At 42.1% G+C, this 16350-nt stretch overlaps 1 protein-coding gene across 1 annotated transcript in view; it reads left to right on the forward strand.

The window, feature by feature from the left end:
* Positions 1-805: 805 nt before the first annotated feature.
* Positions 806-16350, forward strand: part of LOC101466981 (rho GTPase-activating protein 23) — an 80552-nt gene continuing 65007 nt past the window's right edge. The window contains exon 1 of the mRNA XM_024799052.2: positions 806-1282. Within this exon, the coding sequence (XP_024654820.1) occupies positions 1274-1282 (9 nt within the window). The 5' untranslated portion in view covers positions 806-1273. The remainder of the gene's footprint in view (positions 1283-16350) is intronic.

Raw genomic sequence — 16350 nt, forward strand, 5'->3', positions numbered from 1 at the left:
TGAAACATTTTCTCTTAAATGAAAGAATTAATCTTTAAAAGTAAAGCTAAGATTTTAATATTTAATACATCAAATGAACATATTATGTTAAAATCCCAGCTAAACAGAAAAATTGTACTTGATATTATCTGTAATTAACAGTATATTATAACTATAACTATGGGCACTTTTTAAAATAATGTAAGTCCATAATTTTGTATGAAGGGATACCAGTTTTAACTTTAAAGATCTACTGAATACACAAGATATTTAGGCAAGAAAAACTGATATTACAGTTGATATAATTGTTTCATAGCAGTTTTTTAAGGTAAAATATGTGTCAATATTTCTTTAAACATTGTAGACCTATCATCATCTATAAAAGATTATAGAAAAACTCAGTTCTTATTACCAAAAACTAAAAGTACGCCATTGCAATTATAAACACAGTTAGTAGTTACAACAGTATTTCAAGTTTTTTCAGTGAATACTATATAATTTAAATCGAGATTAAATTTACAAGCTGTTTCACATAAAATTACACCGATGAACATTAAAGTATAGAAAACTAAATAATCATGAAACAATCCTTCTCTGTTCTTCACCTTACAGTAGGAGCGGAGCCTTTTTGGTTGTCAGCATCTTGCATTTATCAATGGAAGCACAAGATGCTAATAGTGAGGCACTGAAGGGATGAGTGCGACAGCTGCTGGGTGAATCCTACTACACTATTGGGTCATGTGGTACACACAATCACACTCTATCCCTCTGATCCTTCCAGCCCTCCCGTTTCCCTCCGTCTCTCACTAAGGCCGAGCACAGTGAGGGAGGGCAAAAATGCCTGAGCTCAGAGAGAGAGTGAAGAGCGACTAAGAGAAGGAGGAAAGGCGGTAAGCAATGTGAGTCCAGATTACCACCAAGGCAGGAGCAGAGCGGACAGAAATACAGGAATACAAGCTCTCCTATCATATTCTCTACTTGTGTCAATTTAAAAGGAGAAAAGAAGAGGATTAAAAACTCGAAAGGGTGAAAAGAGGAGGAGGGGGAAAACAAGAGCAGAGGAGCAGAAGTAATGTGCTACCAACAGCGAGCGTTTCAGAGGACAGTGTTGTCACAGATGAGGAGGTGATGCGTGTGAGCGTGTGGGTTTGCAACACAGCAGCGACAAGGGTGATGTGTGTGTAAAGTAAACCCCCCACACCTACAAATCCCCAACACCATCTACTGAGACTTGGCCTGAGGTTTTGCAAGCCATGGTGAGGACCAGGAGCTAGCTGACATCCTGCTGAACACTATGGCCCAGGTGAGGAGAGACTCCCTCATAAACACACACAAAGCTATTCATGCATTTTAAAGACATCTACTTTGTTGTATATTCACACACGCAAAGTGAAGTTTTGTCCATTCTTTATTTCTCTATCACAGTAGTTAGTAGTTGCTCAGAGCAGAACTGTGCTGGTGAATAATAACTGCAACTTTACCCTCCCTGGTAAAAGTCTGAGTTTTTGAGTCTTTGATGTATAGATACCACTCCACAAAATTATAGAATATTTCTTGCCCACGGGGCAAAAAGGAAACTCAGGCATTCAACTCCAAAAGTGAAAAATTCTGGAAAAAATACATTGTATTTACATCTATTGGAGAGATATTTTGATTCGGTGTATTTTACATTTGGCACGCTCTGACAAAGGTGACTGACGTGACGATCCCATGTGGGTTTTTTTCACATTACCTAATGTTTATTGTTGATGTTCCTACAACAGCATAATGTTCCTCCAGGATAATCATCTTCCTATTGAGGTCTAATGCTGTGACAGGGTTTATATAACCAAAATGATATTATCTCCTAAACTTACCAAACTGTGACTTTAAAGAAGAAAAAATTACTTGTCGTTGACTTTCACACAGGATAGCAGCCTGAGTCTCCAGGGTGAAAGTCCTACTCCTTGTGCAAACTATGTTGCTCTTGTCACAGACTGAAGTGCTTTTCTGCAAACATATGTCACAACAGCATGACTGACCAGATGCAAAAATAGATCTTAACATTAGTGTTGATAATTTTAAAAGAAACACTGGAAACTTCAGATGAACCATTCCTTTAAAATTTAAATTCATGAATTTAATCTAGCCTGTTTATTGAAAATCTTGTAACCCTGGGACTAACACAAAGTATCATGCCAGCTGCACTAACTGGCTATTTGCTATTGGTTATGTTAAGCTATTTTTTATACATGCAACATAAAAGACTGCTGGGTAAAGACTGTAGGATGTAACGTTTTTTTGGTTTTTTGTCATTTAGACCTGGTGAACCTGTATGTTCAGTCTACATTTCTATGTGTTTTTTTCATACACATTGACTTACCTAAGGTCCAAATGCAAGACAAGATAGTACAAGACGCAATTAGCAATGATGAGCCGACCACAGACAGTGAAATCTTAGCGAAATGTTGTGACGTTTTGTTTGTTTGTTTTTTAAGAAAAAAAAGTGAGGGTTATGTGTTTTTCCTCAATCAACTCAAGTGATTCCATTTATTCAGTGTATTCTATGCATGTGTAGACATTTTTTGCCAGGGACAGAAAGCAAAGAAATATAGTGCATGTAGGCTCTGTGAGGACCTGACTGTCTGAAGACACAGAGACAATGTGTCCTTTAAGGTTCGAGACAGATCAGCCATTTGAATCATGAGTGAGGGTGGAGCAGCTCATTCTACACAGCAACATAATGAAGAAATGATGTAGTTGGCCAAAGTGTAAGAGCTGCATTGTGGTTGTGGAGGTTGTGTGTAAACGTCAGGATATCCTGCTCTTGCTCAAACACATTTACTGGAACAAATAGGAAAAAGGTTTAAACCAATTTTCCGACACTATCATCCTCAATCATAAACAAGTAGGCTCCAACTTACAACTACATTAGACTTTTATTACAATTTTTGCCACAAATGTCCCTTTAGTTGAAAGTATGTGGTTAATATATTCCCTGTCTAGGGTGAATTTATTGTTGCCTGTGGAAATGTTTAATTACACTTTTAATGGTATACAATATACTGTCCTCTGCAAGTAGAAAGTTCATTGAAGGCATAGTTCAGTTCACTTTGAGAAGTCAAAATGAACTAAACAAGTGTGAGATGAAAAAAAAATAGGTACCTATTTGTCTCTGCGTAGCTCTGGTATTAAACAATACAATACTGAATATTAGCCAGTTCAATCCAGAATGTGAGTGCTGGTGAGACCTGCCTATTTTAATTGTTAAGCTAATTTTAATTCTTATTTTAATTCATAGTGATATATACTGCTTTGTGGTGTCTGTTTTGCTTATTTGCATGCTGTGCATTTTTGTCCTGTTGGTGTTCGGCTTGTGGATGCTGCAGATGCTATAGCTATATGGTGCATAAATAGTCATAGTTTACAACTATCCAAAATTTAGTATACTAAATAATACAGATGGGAAATGCTCAGTACAGTACACCTTTACTCAATTTCCCCAATATAATCAAGGTTCAAAAATACATATCCTGTATTTAGCGTGAAAGATTGGAAAAAATGTATAAACTCTGGTCAACATACATGAGGTTTACTGTGTGACTCACTGAAGTCACGTTGCTTGGCTGAAGGCCAGCTTTGGGCTTTCTGTGTGGAGTTTGTCTGTTCTCCTCATGCTTGTGTGGGGTCTCACCAGGTACTCTGGTTTCCTTTCACAGTTGAAAGACTGGGGCTAGGTTCATTGATGACTCTAAAATAAGTGGAGAGGGAAAAATGAGAAATGATTGGACATGGGAGAGACAAAAAAGAGAAAAGCAGAAAGTGGGAGCAACAAATTAGAATTGCAGTTCCCAGTCATGCTTAGTTCAGGCCCTGTTTGAACTCGTCTGCTCTTTATAGTCTTCATAGTATGTATGGGGTGGTGTGATAGGACACAGTAAGTTGTGTGATTAACAGCTTTTTATGTATTACGTATTTTATGCTTTTTATCTATGCCACTATGAAGCCATACTTCAAGAAAGGAACGCTGTGGATTCCAGGCTTTAATATTTCATCAAATAACTGAAATATAGAATAAACATTCATCTTGTGGTTAATTATCTGGGGTTGAGAAAATACTGAGAATGTGAGGGGTTGAATGTGGCTTGTGGAGTGGTTTGTACAAACTGGTCCATTCTTTATCCATCATTGTCATCTACTGGCAAATAATTTCCTGATCTTTATAGAAGTATTTTTAAATATTGTTTTCCCCTGTGTTGCATATTTTAAATGTTTGCTCTTAGTTGAAATAAAACAAACCAAAAAAGGCAGAGTGCAGTTAGATGCAGGAGAGAGACTTGCAGCACATACAGACAGGTAGCAAAATATCTGGAAATGGGATGTTTTAGTCTTGTCTATTTGTCTTGTTGGCAAATAGAACAGCTGACTGATCTGATTTTTAAAATATCTAGTTTATATACTTAGTTACTGCAGTGTACGTGGTTGTGAATGGTTCAGATTTCTCTTGATCTCTTGACTCACATTTTTTAGTAAGTTAGTTCAATCAGCATGTCCTGAAAATCTCTGTCTTGCTGGGCTTACACATGACATCATTAGCATGTTGCAGCCTGCATGTTCAGTGCTACAGTCTGTGCCATTACATTTGCACACCGACAGCTAAGTTAAGATGGACTGTGTTATATATATATATATATATATATATATATATATATATATATATATATATATATATATATATATATATATATATATATAATATAATATGTTGAAAGCCTATTTTTGTGGTGGCTCTGTGTGTGTGCCTCAATGTTTACTGCTGACCTGATAATAAGTTTCCTCTAGAGTGCCTCTCCCTGAGGTTCCTCCAGCAAGAACACAGTCAGGGAAATATGTGATCCCCTGCTGAATATATCAGTTTGCTCACCCACAAAGAAATAAACATATCCGTTTATGATTCTTTTTATGGTTGTTTCATTTTATTGGGAGACGCAGAACATTAACCAAAATATAATCCTCTTCTATAATTTTGGCTCTCATAGATTGGCTGTGTGCCCATGGAGTAAACAGTTTACAATCAGTCAATCAATTACAGATACTCCTGATCTCAACTCATTGTGTGTATAAGGCACCAAATCACAACAACAGTTGCCTCAAGGTGCTTTATACCGTACAGTAGATCCTACAATAATACATACAGAGAAAAACCCAACAATCATATGACCCCCTATGAGCAAGCACTTTGGCAACAGTGGGAAGGAAAAACTCCCTTTTAACAGGAAGAAACCTCCAGCAGAACCAGGCTCAGGGAGGGGCGGGGCCATCTGCTGCGGCCGGTTGGGGTGAGAGAAAGAAGACAGGATAAAAGACAAGGATAAAAAAATATGTGGGATCTATGGATTCTTTGACGCCCAACATCTACACAAACAGTGAAACAACTAGTACCTCAGTGTTTCAACATCCGGAAGAAGCAACGGCTATCACAACTAGAGTTTGACAAGGTACAACACAAATACTATATCAAGGGGGAGCCAGAATATTAGGTCAGAGGGGAATTATGATCATCCTCACCCACTGAGATCCTGTACCAAACCCCAAGAACTGATGTGTTGTAGGCAATGAGTGCGAAAGCAGCTGACCTGATAGATGGGATCATATAAATAAAAATGAATTGAACTGAATTAAAAGCCAAGATCACGGCAGCACAGAGGGAAGTTAGCCAACTATTAGAACTGCAGAAATGTGTGCTGAAGAAAGGGATTCCTAAGAAGCACAGCAAGCTGCCCATACCTTAGGCAGTGGAAACTGCCAAACAAAGACTCACAGCCTTGGCCAGCTGCTTACCAGAGAGATGGAAGTCACTGAACCATCCAAAGGGTACTCTCAGTGGCAGGGGAACACATGAGACTGGGGCAATACTGGAAGAACATAGAACAGAAGGATGCAATCCATAACAACAGTGCTCAGTGGCTACTGGGTCTAAGAGCAGACCACAGCAACCTCCCTGAACAGGATCTAGATACCACACAGTGGCGGACATTCAAGAAAGGGTCTCAAGAATGACGAGCTGTACAGCACAAGGCCCTGACATGATCCACACTTACTGGGTAAAGAAGGTAACTGCACTCCATGACCGTCTGGTAGCAATGAACCAGCTGTCATTGGATTGATAACACGCACAACCACAGGTTTGTGAAACAAAGTTTGCTTTATATATATTTTTCTTTGGATCAGTTCCCTTTGCTCATCCTCAATGTAGGGATACCTTCAAATGCAGTAACCATCTCAAATGCATCACAAAAATAATTGAAACAATCAAAACAGATGTAAGACAAGAAAGAAACACAATATTTCAACACCCCAAAGAAAAGGAAAAAGAAAAGAAAATAACATGTGAGTGTCCAGTTCCTTATGGTGTCAGTTTATTCAGTCACCCACGGTCTTGGGTTGAGAACTGAAAATGACCTGAATCTCAGGTGGGGGAAAAAGTAGCAAAAGAAAATGATAAGGTATCTCTCAGGTGGGCTTCCTTTTGTTTTTTCCCTACTGCCCTCCTGGTACGGCAGGCCTCCACAGCAGCAACAGTGTCTTAGACCCACGATACCAGCTCCTCACTCGGCACACATGGAACTGTTCCTCAAAAAAAAAAAAGGGTCAGAATAGTTCAAAAGGTTTGAAGAAACACTCCGACTCCTTTGAGGTAGGTACCCGTCTGTGGTTCACTGCTAACGGCAGCTCTCTCACAAATGTTAATTGAACCTCTTTTTTTCCTTTTAACTGGAAAACCGTGCTTCGCGGCAGCATGGAGTTTTTCCTTGCCATCCTTTTTCCTCTACACCACACCTTCACGCGCACCGAGCTGCAGATGATGCCTTCAGGGCAAGCCCGGAAATTAAAGTATCAGACAAAAACTACGATGCATTCAAAGAACTGATTGCTGTAAATTTTATCAGGGTTGCACAAGGATCTACTCCCATCCAACTAGAGACCATTAATCTGTCTCAGTACCACATGGAGGCTCCTGCCAGGCATCATAGCTGCTAGGATAAACAGGCATGTGGCTCAGTACATGAGCGTGGCACAGAAAAGAATTGCCATGAATATCAGAAAGGTAAAAGATTAGCTACTGGTAGACAGAGCAGCCAGTTGAGACTATCTGACCAACGTGCGCAGTGCCTAGACTGACTACAATAAAGCCTTCGACTTAATGTTTCATACATGGATCCTGGAAAGCCTAGACGCGTACAAAATGAATAGGAACTGCAACACAGGACCCACACACACACGACTGGTTTATGCTTAGACTGTCTTTTATTGAGAAATAATCTGTGGTTTTTGGCACCCGCCTCGGACGCAGCCACTTCGACTCTCTCCCAGCATCATCTGCTGCTTCTCACTGCGGACACACATAAGACACATCTCCCTCATTAAAACAGTCCTGTACACCTGTTCCCTCCCCGCCTCCGTGCCGCCCAGAGAGCTCACTGTGTCACCCCTCCTCTGCAGCAGGCCAGCAAACCACGCCCCCGCCACAGCTTCCCCATTGCCCAACTCAGGCCGGGACCACACCCGGGAGAGGAAATCAGCCACGACCATCTGCGTACCCGGCCTGTGGACCACCTTGAACTTAAACGGTTGCAAAGCCAGATACCAGCGGGTGATCCGGGGGTTGGCATCCTTCATGTGGTGGAGCCACTGCCGTTTTTTCCTTAGACTCTGCAGACAAGGGAATCTGCCAGTAGCCCTTGGTCAAATCCAGTGTCGTAAAGAAACAAGCAGTGCCCAACCGGTCCAGGAGTTCGCCGACCCGGGGCATTGGGTACGCATCAAACCGTGACACCTCATTCACCTTGTAGTCGTCCACACAGAACCGTATAGACCCATCTTTCTTCACTACAAGAACTATGGGGCTACACCAAGCACTGTGCAACTCTTCTATTACACCCAGCCTCAGCATCTCATTTGTCTTTTATGTCTTTTATGTTCCGGCAGCCTGTAGGGCCGTGAACGCACCGTCACGCCAGGCTGCGTTTCAACATGGTGCTCTATGAGAGCTGTACGGCCGAAGGGGGGAGAACACATCAGCAAAGCGCTGTTGCAAGGCAGCAACATCCGTTCTCTGGGCCTGTGTGAGATGGTCATCACAATGGAGGGAGGCGGGAATGGTAGAATTTGGCACCTACGGCCCCAACTTATCTCGCTCCTTAACCAGGCTTACTAGAGCGGCGGTTCCCACCTCCCGCCATGCTTTGAGGAGGTTGAGGTGGTAAATCTGTGTTGCCCCTCCCCTGTCCAACCGGGCAACTTCATAGTCAACGTCCCCCACCTGCCGTGTGACCACGAAGGTGAAAATTGCCTGAGCCTAGCCCCTCTGTTGTACAGGCTCTGCTGATGTTGCTGGGCCTGGAGCAAATTCTCCCGTGATAACCTCCCCAGCCTGTGCAGCTTTGCTCTCAGGTCCAGAACGTGTTGAATTTCATTCTTGGCAGGGCTCGACCCTTCCTCCGAGCACCCCCCCACAGCTGTCTACGGTACAGTAATTCAAAGGGAGAAAATCCCATGGAGGCCTGGGGTACCTCCCGCAAACAACAGAGGGACTAGCCAGCAATTCCAATTTGGTTCATCCTCGCAAATAAACTTACGAATCATGGATTTTAAAGTCTTATTCAGCCTCTCTACCAGCCCATCAGTCTGCGGGTGGTAGATGCTGGTCCAAATAGATTTAATGCTCAATAATCCGTACAGTTCCCGCAATGTGCGCGACATGAACGACGTGCCCTGGTCAGTCAGTATTTCTTTCGGAATACCAACCCAGGAGATGACATCCGGCTTGCTCGAAACCGCCGCCTGTAGTCCTCTGAGGTGAGCCCGGGCCGATCCAGCACCGCCCTGCAGATATCCACATAGACAGTCCGGGGCGCCAGGGGCACACTGAAGGCCACCGTCTTCGCCTCCCCTGACAGCAACGGTAGCAGCCTGGGAGCCCACTCCTCTTCAGGCCACCGGCAAGGCAAGCGCCGTGGCCTGGAATGTCTCAACAAACGTCAGGGGATCCTCCCCATCACCCATCTGGTGCAGCGTTACAGACAGTGGTGGAGGTGGAGGCGGCGCGGCCGGACCTCCCACTAACTGTTGCAGCACCGCCATCTGCTGTGCCGCTTGCTGGCAAAGCAAAGCCAGCTGCTGGTCCTGGGCCGCTGCCTGGCGCACGGACATAGCAGCCAGATCCTGCATCATCTGCCCCAGAATCTGCAACGGCTGGACAGGTGGCTGGGCGGCAGGCTGGGCAGCAGGCTGGGTGGCAGGCTAGGTGGTGGGCTGGGCGACGGGCTGAACGGCAGGCTGATCCGGTGGGGGGCCCGACATGACAGCGCACAACTGGGTTTCGGCACCACTTGCAACACAGGACCCACACACACACGACTGGTTTATGCTTAGACTGTCTTTTATTGAGAAATAATCTGTGGTTTTTGGCACCCGCCTCGGACGCAGCCACTCCGACTTTCTCTCCCAGCATCATCTGCTGCTTCTCACTGCGGATATACATAAGACACATCTCCCTCATTAAAACAGTCCTGTACACCTGTTCCCTCCCCGCCCAGAGAGCTCACTGTGTCACCCCTCCTCTGCAGCAGGCCAGCAAACCACGCCCCCACCACAGGACCCTAAGCGCCTCCATCAGGAATTCAGTGGGAATGCAGTGAAAAACACTAGAGGCCAACTTCAAGCCAACAGCACAAGTTATCATCAAGTGTGCTGTGTGATTTCTTACTATTACTGAAGGCTACTCACCACCAAGCTAACACTGTTAGCTGGCGTTAGCTGAGGTTAGTTTTTAGACTGCAGACTGGTAGACTTGATATTCAGTGTTGGGGAGTAATAAGATAAGATAAGATAAGATAAGATAACCTTTATTAGTCCCACACGTGGGAAATTTGTTTTGTCACAGCAGGAAGTGGACAGTGCAAAAGTTATGAGGCAAAAATTAGAATACAATAAGAATAAATACAGTACACAACTGTACAGAATAGAATAAAATAAAATACTATATACAGTAGAATAAAATAAAATAAATATACAATAAGATAAAAATAGAATACAAATACAAATACTATATACAACTGAGTAAAAATACAACGATGACAGAAAGGATTATTGCACTTAGTATTATTGCATATGTATGGATGTGTGTGCTTGATCAGTTAAAGTGGAATACATGTACCGGTGTTACGTATTTAAAATACAAAATATGAGTAACTGTATTCCGTTACAGTTACCGTTTAAAAATGTGGTATTCAGAATACAGTTACTTTGTTGAAATAAAGGGACTACACAGCAGTCTTTTCCTTTTTCATATATTAGGCTGTCCCCTCTCTATTTTTGGTAATTCCACGCTGGTGAAAACCCAAACAAAACACGCATTAAGAGGCTCTAATGACTGTGTCTCAGTCTCACGGCCCATGTCACCTCTACTTGCGGCCCGCATAAATGGCGTGAAGAAATATTTAAAAAAATTATAATTCAAAAAATGATTTACTATGAAGGCAATAGGCAGAGTGTTACAGGCATAGCCCTAAAGAATGTAGCCTCATGGGTAGTGTAGTCCATGCTGCAGGGAGATTGGCCTGCCATACCCTTTATGTGTTTGTGAGCGTGACGGGGGGAGAAGAAGAAGAGTAGAAAAGTACGAGTTGTCAGTTGCCGAACAGAAACGAGAGATGGAGTTTATTTATTTATTACTTCCATCCATCCATCCATTCGCTTCCACTTATCCTTTTCAGGGTCGCGGGGGGGCGCTGGAGCCTATCCCAGCTGTCATAGGGCGAAAGACGGGGTACACCCTGGACAGGTCGCCAGTCTGTCGCAGGGCCAACACACAGGGACAGACAACCATTCACACTCACTCGCACATTCACACCTAGTGACAATTTAGATTAATCAATTAACCTATCCCCACAAGCTGCATGTCTTTGGACGGTGGGAGGAAGCCGGAGTACCCGGAGAGAACCCACGCAAACACGGGGAGAACATGCAAACTCCACACAGAAAGACCCCGGCCTGATGGTGGAATTGAACTCAGGACCTTCTTGCTGTGCGGCAACAGTGCTAACCACCGTGCCACCGTGCTGCCTTATTTATTACTTGTTTAGAGAAAAGGGGGGCATAAGTCCTATTAACCTGCAACAATTGTGATACTTGCTTCCAAAAAAAGATATATGAAACAGGAACAAGAGATGGAAGCATGTAAATATGATAATAACCACTACAGCCAAAAAGAGTGCCTGACGAGCCCAGTTGTAAGTGAGCTATCAAGACTCGACTGTACACAATGTATTGCGTGGAACAGTTTTCTGTACGAGATCGCTGCAAAAAGTGCAGCCTTACCTAATGTCCACCCTACCTACTGTTACTCATTTTATATTAAGATTTACAAATCTAATTGGTATTGGTATGGCGAGTAGCCTTCAGTAATACAGGGAGTGCAGAATTATTAGGCAAATGAGTATTTTGTCCACATCATCCTCTTCATGCATGTTGTCTTACTCCAAGCTGTATAGGCTCGAAAGCCTACTACCAATTAAGCATATTAGGTGATGTGCATCTCTGTAATGAGAAGGGGTGTGGTCTAATGACATCAACACCCTATATCAGGTGTGCATAATTATTAGGCAACGTCCTTTCCTTTGGCAAAATGGGTCAAAATGGGTTGTCTCACTTCCTGAGACAACTGGGGAAGTACAGTCTTCCACAGGAGCTGCTGATCCAGTTCTACACTGCGGTCATTGAGTCTGTCCTGTGCTCCTCCATCACAGTCTGGTATGGAGCAGCCACTAAACAGGACAGGAGCAGACTGCAGCGGACTGTACGGGCAGCAGAAAGGATCATCGGCGCCCCCTGCCCTCCATCCAGGATCTGTACCTCTCAAGAACCAGGAAACGGGCAGGGAAAATCATCACAGACCCCTCACACCCTGGACACAGACTTTTTGATCTGCTGCCCTCTGGCAGACGGTACAGAAGTCTGCAGACCAGGACCACCCGACACAGGAACAGTTTCTTTCCCCTCGCCATCTCCCTTCTTAACAGTTGACCTGTCACACTGCTCCCACTGCCAGACTGCAGCTGCACCTTATGTACATTTTGTAGTATTCATTCCACCTCATTCATTTCTGTATTTTATGTATATAAGTTTAGATTCGTTATTTATAGTTGGTTTACACAGCTTTGTGTGTGTATGTGTAATGTGTATATATAGACGTGTGTGTGTGTGTGTGTGTGTGTGTGTGTGTGTGTGTGTGTGTGTGTGTGCGTGTGCGTGCGTGCGTGCGTGCGTGCGTGCGTGCGTGCATGCGTGTGTGTGTGTGTGTGTGTGATTTACATTGCTGTGCTTGAGAGCCGCCATCTGCCGGAACCAAATTCCCTGTATGTGTCTGCACATATACTTGGCCAATAAACACGATTCTGATTCTGATTCTGATTCTGAAAAGAAGGACTTGACAGGCTCAGAAAAGTCAAAAATAGTGAGATATCTTGCAGAGGGATGCAGCAGTCTCAAAATTGCAAAGCTTCTGAAGCGTGATCATCGAACAATCAAGCGTTTCATTCAAAATAGTCAACAGGGTCGCAAGAAGCGTGTGGAAAAACCAAGGCGCAAAATCACTGCCCATGAACTGAGAAAAGTCAAGCGTGCAGCTGCCAAGATGCCACTTGCCACCAGTTTGGCCATATTTCAGAGCTGCAACATCACTGGAGTGCCCAAAAGCACAAGGTGTGCAATACTCAGAGACATGGCCAAGGTAAGAAAGGCTGAAAGACGACCACCACTGAACAAGACACACAAGCTGAAACGTCAAGACTGGGCCAAGAAATATCTCAAGACTGGTTTTTCTAAGGTTTTATGGACTGATGACATGAGAGTGAGTCTTGATGGGCCAGATGGATGGGCCCGTGGCTGGATTGGTAAAGGGCAGAGAGCTCCAGTCCCACTCAGACGCCAGCAAGGTGGAGGTGGAGTACTGGTTTGGGCTGGTATCATCAAAGATGAGCTTGTGGGGCCTTTTCGGGTTGAGGATGGAGTCAAGCTCAACTCCCAGTCCTACTGCCAGTTTCTGGAAGACACCTTCTTCAAGCAGTGGTACAGGAAGAAGTCTGCATCCTTCAAGAAAAACATGATTTTCATGCAGGACAATGCTCCATCACACGCGTCCAAGTACTCCACAGCGTGGCTGCAAGAAAGGGTATAAAAGAAGAAAAACTAATGACATGGCCTCCTTGTTCACCTGATCTGAACCCCATTGAGAACCTGTGGTCCATCATCAAATGTGAGATTTACAAGGAGGGAAAACAGTACACCTCTCTGAACAGTGTCTGGGAGGCTGTGGTTGCTGCTGCACGCAATGTTGATGGTGAACAGATCAAAACACTGACAGAATCCATGGATGGCAGGCTTTTGAGTGTCCTTGCAAAGAAAGGTGGCTATATTGGTCGCTGATTTGTTTTTGTTTTTGAATGTCAGAAATGTATATTTGTGAATGTGGAGATGTTATATTGGTTTCACTGGTAAAAATAAATAATTGAAATGGGTATATATTTGTTTTTTGTTAAGTTGCCTAATAATTGTGCACAGTAATAGTCACCTGCACACACAGATATCCCCCTAAAATAGCTAAAACTAAAAACAAACTAAAAACTACTTCCAAAAACATTCAGCTTTGATATTAATGAGTTTTTTGGGTTCATTGAGAACATGGTTGTTGTTCAATAATAACATTATTCCTCAAAAATACAACTTGCCTAATAATTCTGCACTCCCTGTAGTAATAAATCACACAGCAATAGTACATTCATGTAGTTGTAAAAAGCATGACAATATATCATGTAATCCAAAGTATTCAGAATACATTACTCTAATTGAGTAACTTAACGGAATACGTTACAAAATGCATTTTGGGGCATGTATTCTGTAATCTGTAGTGGAATACATTTTAAAAGTAACCTTCCCAACACTGTTTATATATTAATGAAAGCCAATACTAACATAGATGCATTGAATGAGAATACAAAACTCATCATTGGAGTGGAGTAATCATACCAAACTACAAACTGGTAGGTCTGGTAAGTCAGACAGTTTGAGAGGCTTTCAATATTTTACTATCCAGATCTAATCTGAACTGCATAACAAGTATTTATAGATTAGATGTTACCATATTAAATTATCATTACATGCATACTTAAACATGTGATTTCATGTCACTTAAAATTTGGAACCCTTGGTCTACTACTGTATTAAATTAAATCATTAACTGACATGATCTCTGGCACATCTTTTCTCTCCTAAGTGCACATTTGTTATTTTGTTTTTCATCAAAGCAACATGTCAGGTGATGTTATTTTCTGTCATCAGCAGAAGCCATTGTTGTTGACGGTAGCTTTGCACCCCACTAACCCTGTATAACGCAAGGACAAAGTGCATAATTGACTTTTTAAAATCCTGGATGCTGAAACATGTATGTATACAAAAACACTTAAAATAGCATACAAGAAAAAGTAATTAAAAAATTAGTGCACAGGCAAAATCTATTTAATGCATTTAATCTCTGGGCAGAACATTGTTTGTTTTGAATAAGTTCTATTCAGATGTGATTTGCATTGTTCAGATTGAATTGCTCAACTTGAACAGATAGTTTTAAAAACTGAATTTGAAATCCAATGCATTGGTTTGAAAATGATTGACACTAAACTGAAACTGAATTTCATATTTTAAAAAATGAATTTATTTGCTTTGAAACTGTATCATCAAATCCTTTTTTATTAGTGATTCGGCTGCTACACTAAAGCAAACCACTGATGATATGTTTACCCAGTTGGAGCTTTGAAACCTTTGATAAATGTAGTCTCAATAGTGGAGCCAAGTCTAAGTAAATAACTGTATAATATATCATAATATATTAAAATAATATTGTTGCACTGTGATCAGTGTAAGATCAACTGTGTATTATTAATGACACCTGAGTATATTTGTTGTTGTTTTTAGACGTCTCTGGTTGAAAATGTTTTTCCTCTGCAGTAATACAAGGAATGTATTTGAAACTGAGTGTGTGACAGGATGCAGCACAGGCAAGATAAGACATTTTTGTATGTATGAGCTGGCAGCCTGTTGAGGGGTGGGGGATTTAAATCCAGTAGATTAAGGCTGTTGTGTAATGGTTAGATGGTCTGTGCTTTGTGAGACTGACACATGCCCTCTTGAAAATACATTCAAATGATCTTATATAAGTACAGAAGTACATGAATGAATATCCTGTTGAAATTCATTGTGGTTAAATCACTATGATTACGATGTCCTACTCAGCAGTAATGTGCGTTCATGTGTTGCACCTACGCAGTTTATGTGAGCAGCTTGCTAAGATTAGATGCTGGCTTATGGCCATATTTATCCAAAACTAGTGAGTGACTTTTGATTTATGGCATAGTATGCTTCACTGCATGGCTGAAGGCCTGAGGGAAAATGGGTATGTTCACAGAAAGCTTATCTTCAGTGATCTTCATTGGCTGTCCACTTTGTAGAATACATATAATTCAAGTAATGCAAGTGCATGGCCTTTCTATAGCTGCAGGGCAATGACACTGATGACACTGATGGGAGGGGATTGTCCTATGAAGCAGAGTTTTCTCTGAAGGTAGTAGTTCTAATGTATTCAGATTGCATGAGATTACACAGGGACCACCAATGAACCTGGATAGAGATGTGTGTTTTTAAATCGAAAACTACTATCGGTATGATGACTGTTCATATGGCATTTGTAAACATGGGAGAAATAGTTCACGTACAAAAGTTCCTCATTTGCCCAACCTAACTTCTAATTTGCCTTCAGCTTACAGTCAGCTTGCTCTCTAGTGGTCAGCCTGCCCCACTGCACAGACAATCCTCAGCTTCACTGGAGATAAGATGGATTAGGTATTTAGCGAAATCTCTTCATGCTGCTGTAAATAGACAGATGGGTTTGAGCCCCCCCCCACCACCACCTAACCAACCAAACCTACCAACCTCCACACTCACCGCCTCTCTGTTGCCGTGCCAGGCCACAACATGACTGAACACAAGTGAACACAGGCAGATAAATGTCTGTTTAATTTCAAAAGATTACTTCTACTCCCCTATTCATCTTTCTCATTTTACTTTTTTTCAAAAACACTTGTTTAGTTTCATTGAAGCTTTATGGTTTTACAGTGTTTTACTGAAGTGACAGACAACACTAAAACTAAGAAAGACTGTGCCACACTTATCATGCAACATGAGCAGTTTTTCCTTTTTCTTCATATTAATTTGAAAATACAACACTGCTCAAAAAAATAAATACTTTTACCAGAGTATAGCATCAAGTCAATTAAACAT

Source organism: Maylandia zebra, linkage group LG8 (assembly GCF_041146795.1).
Source record: "Maylandia zebra isolate NMK-2024a linkage group LG8, Mzebra_GT3a, whole genome shotgun sequence".
In the NCBI taxonomy this organism is placed as follows: domain Eukaryota; kingdom Metazoa; phylum Chordata; class Actinopteri; order Cichliformes; family Cichlidae; genus Maylandia; species Maylandia zebra.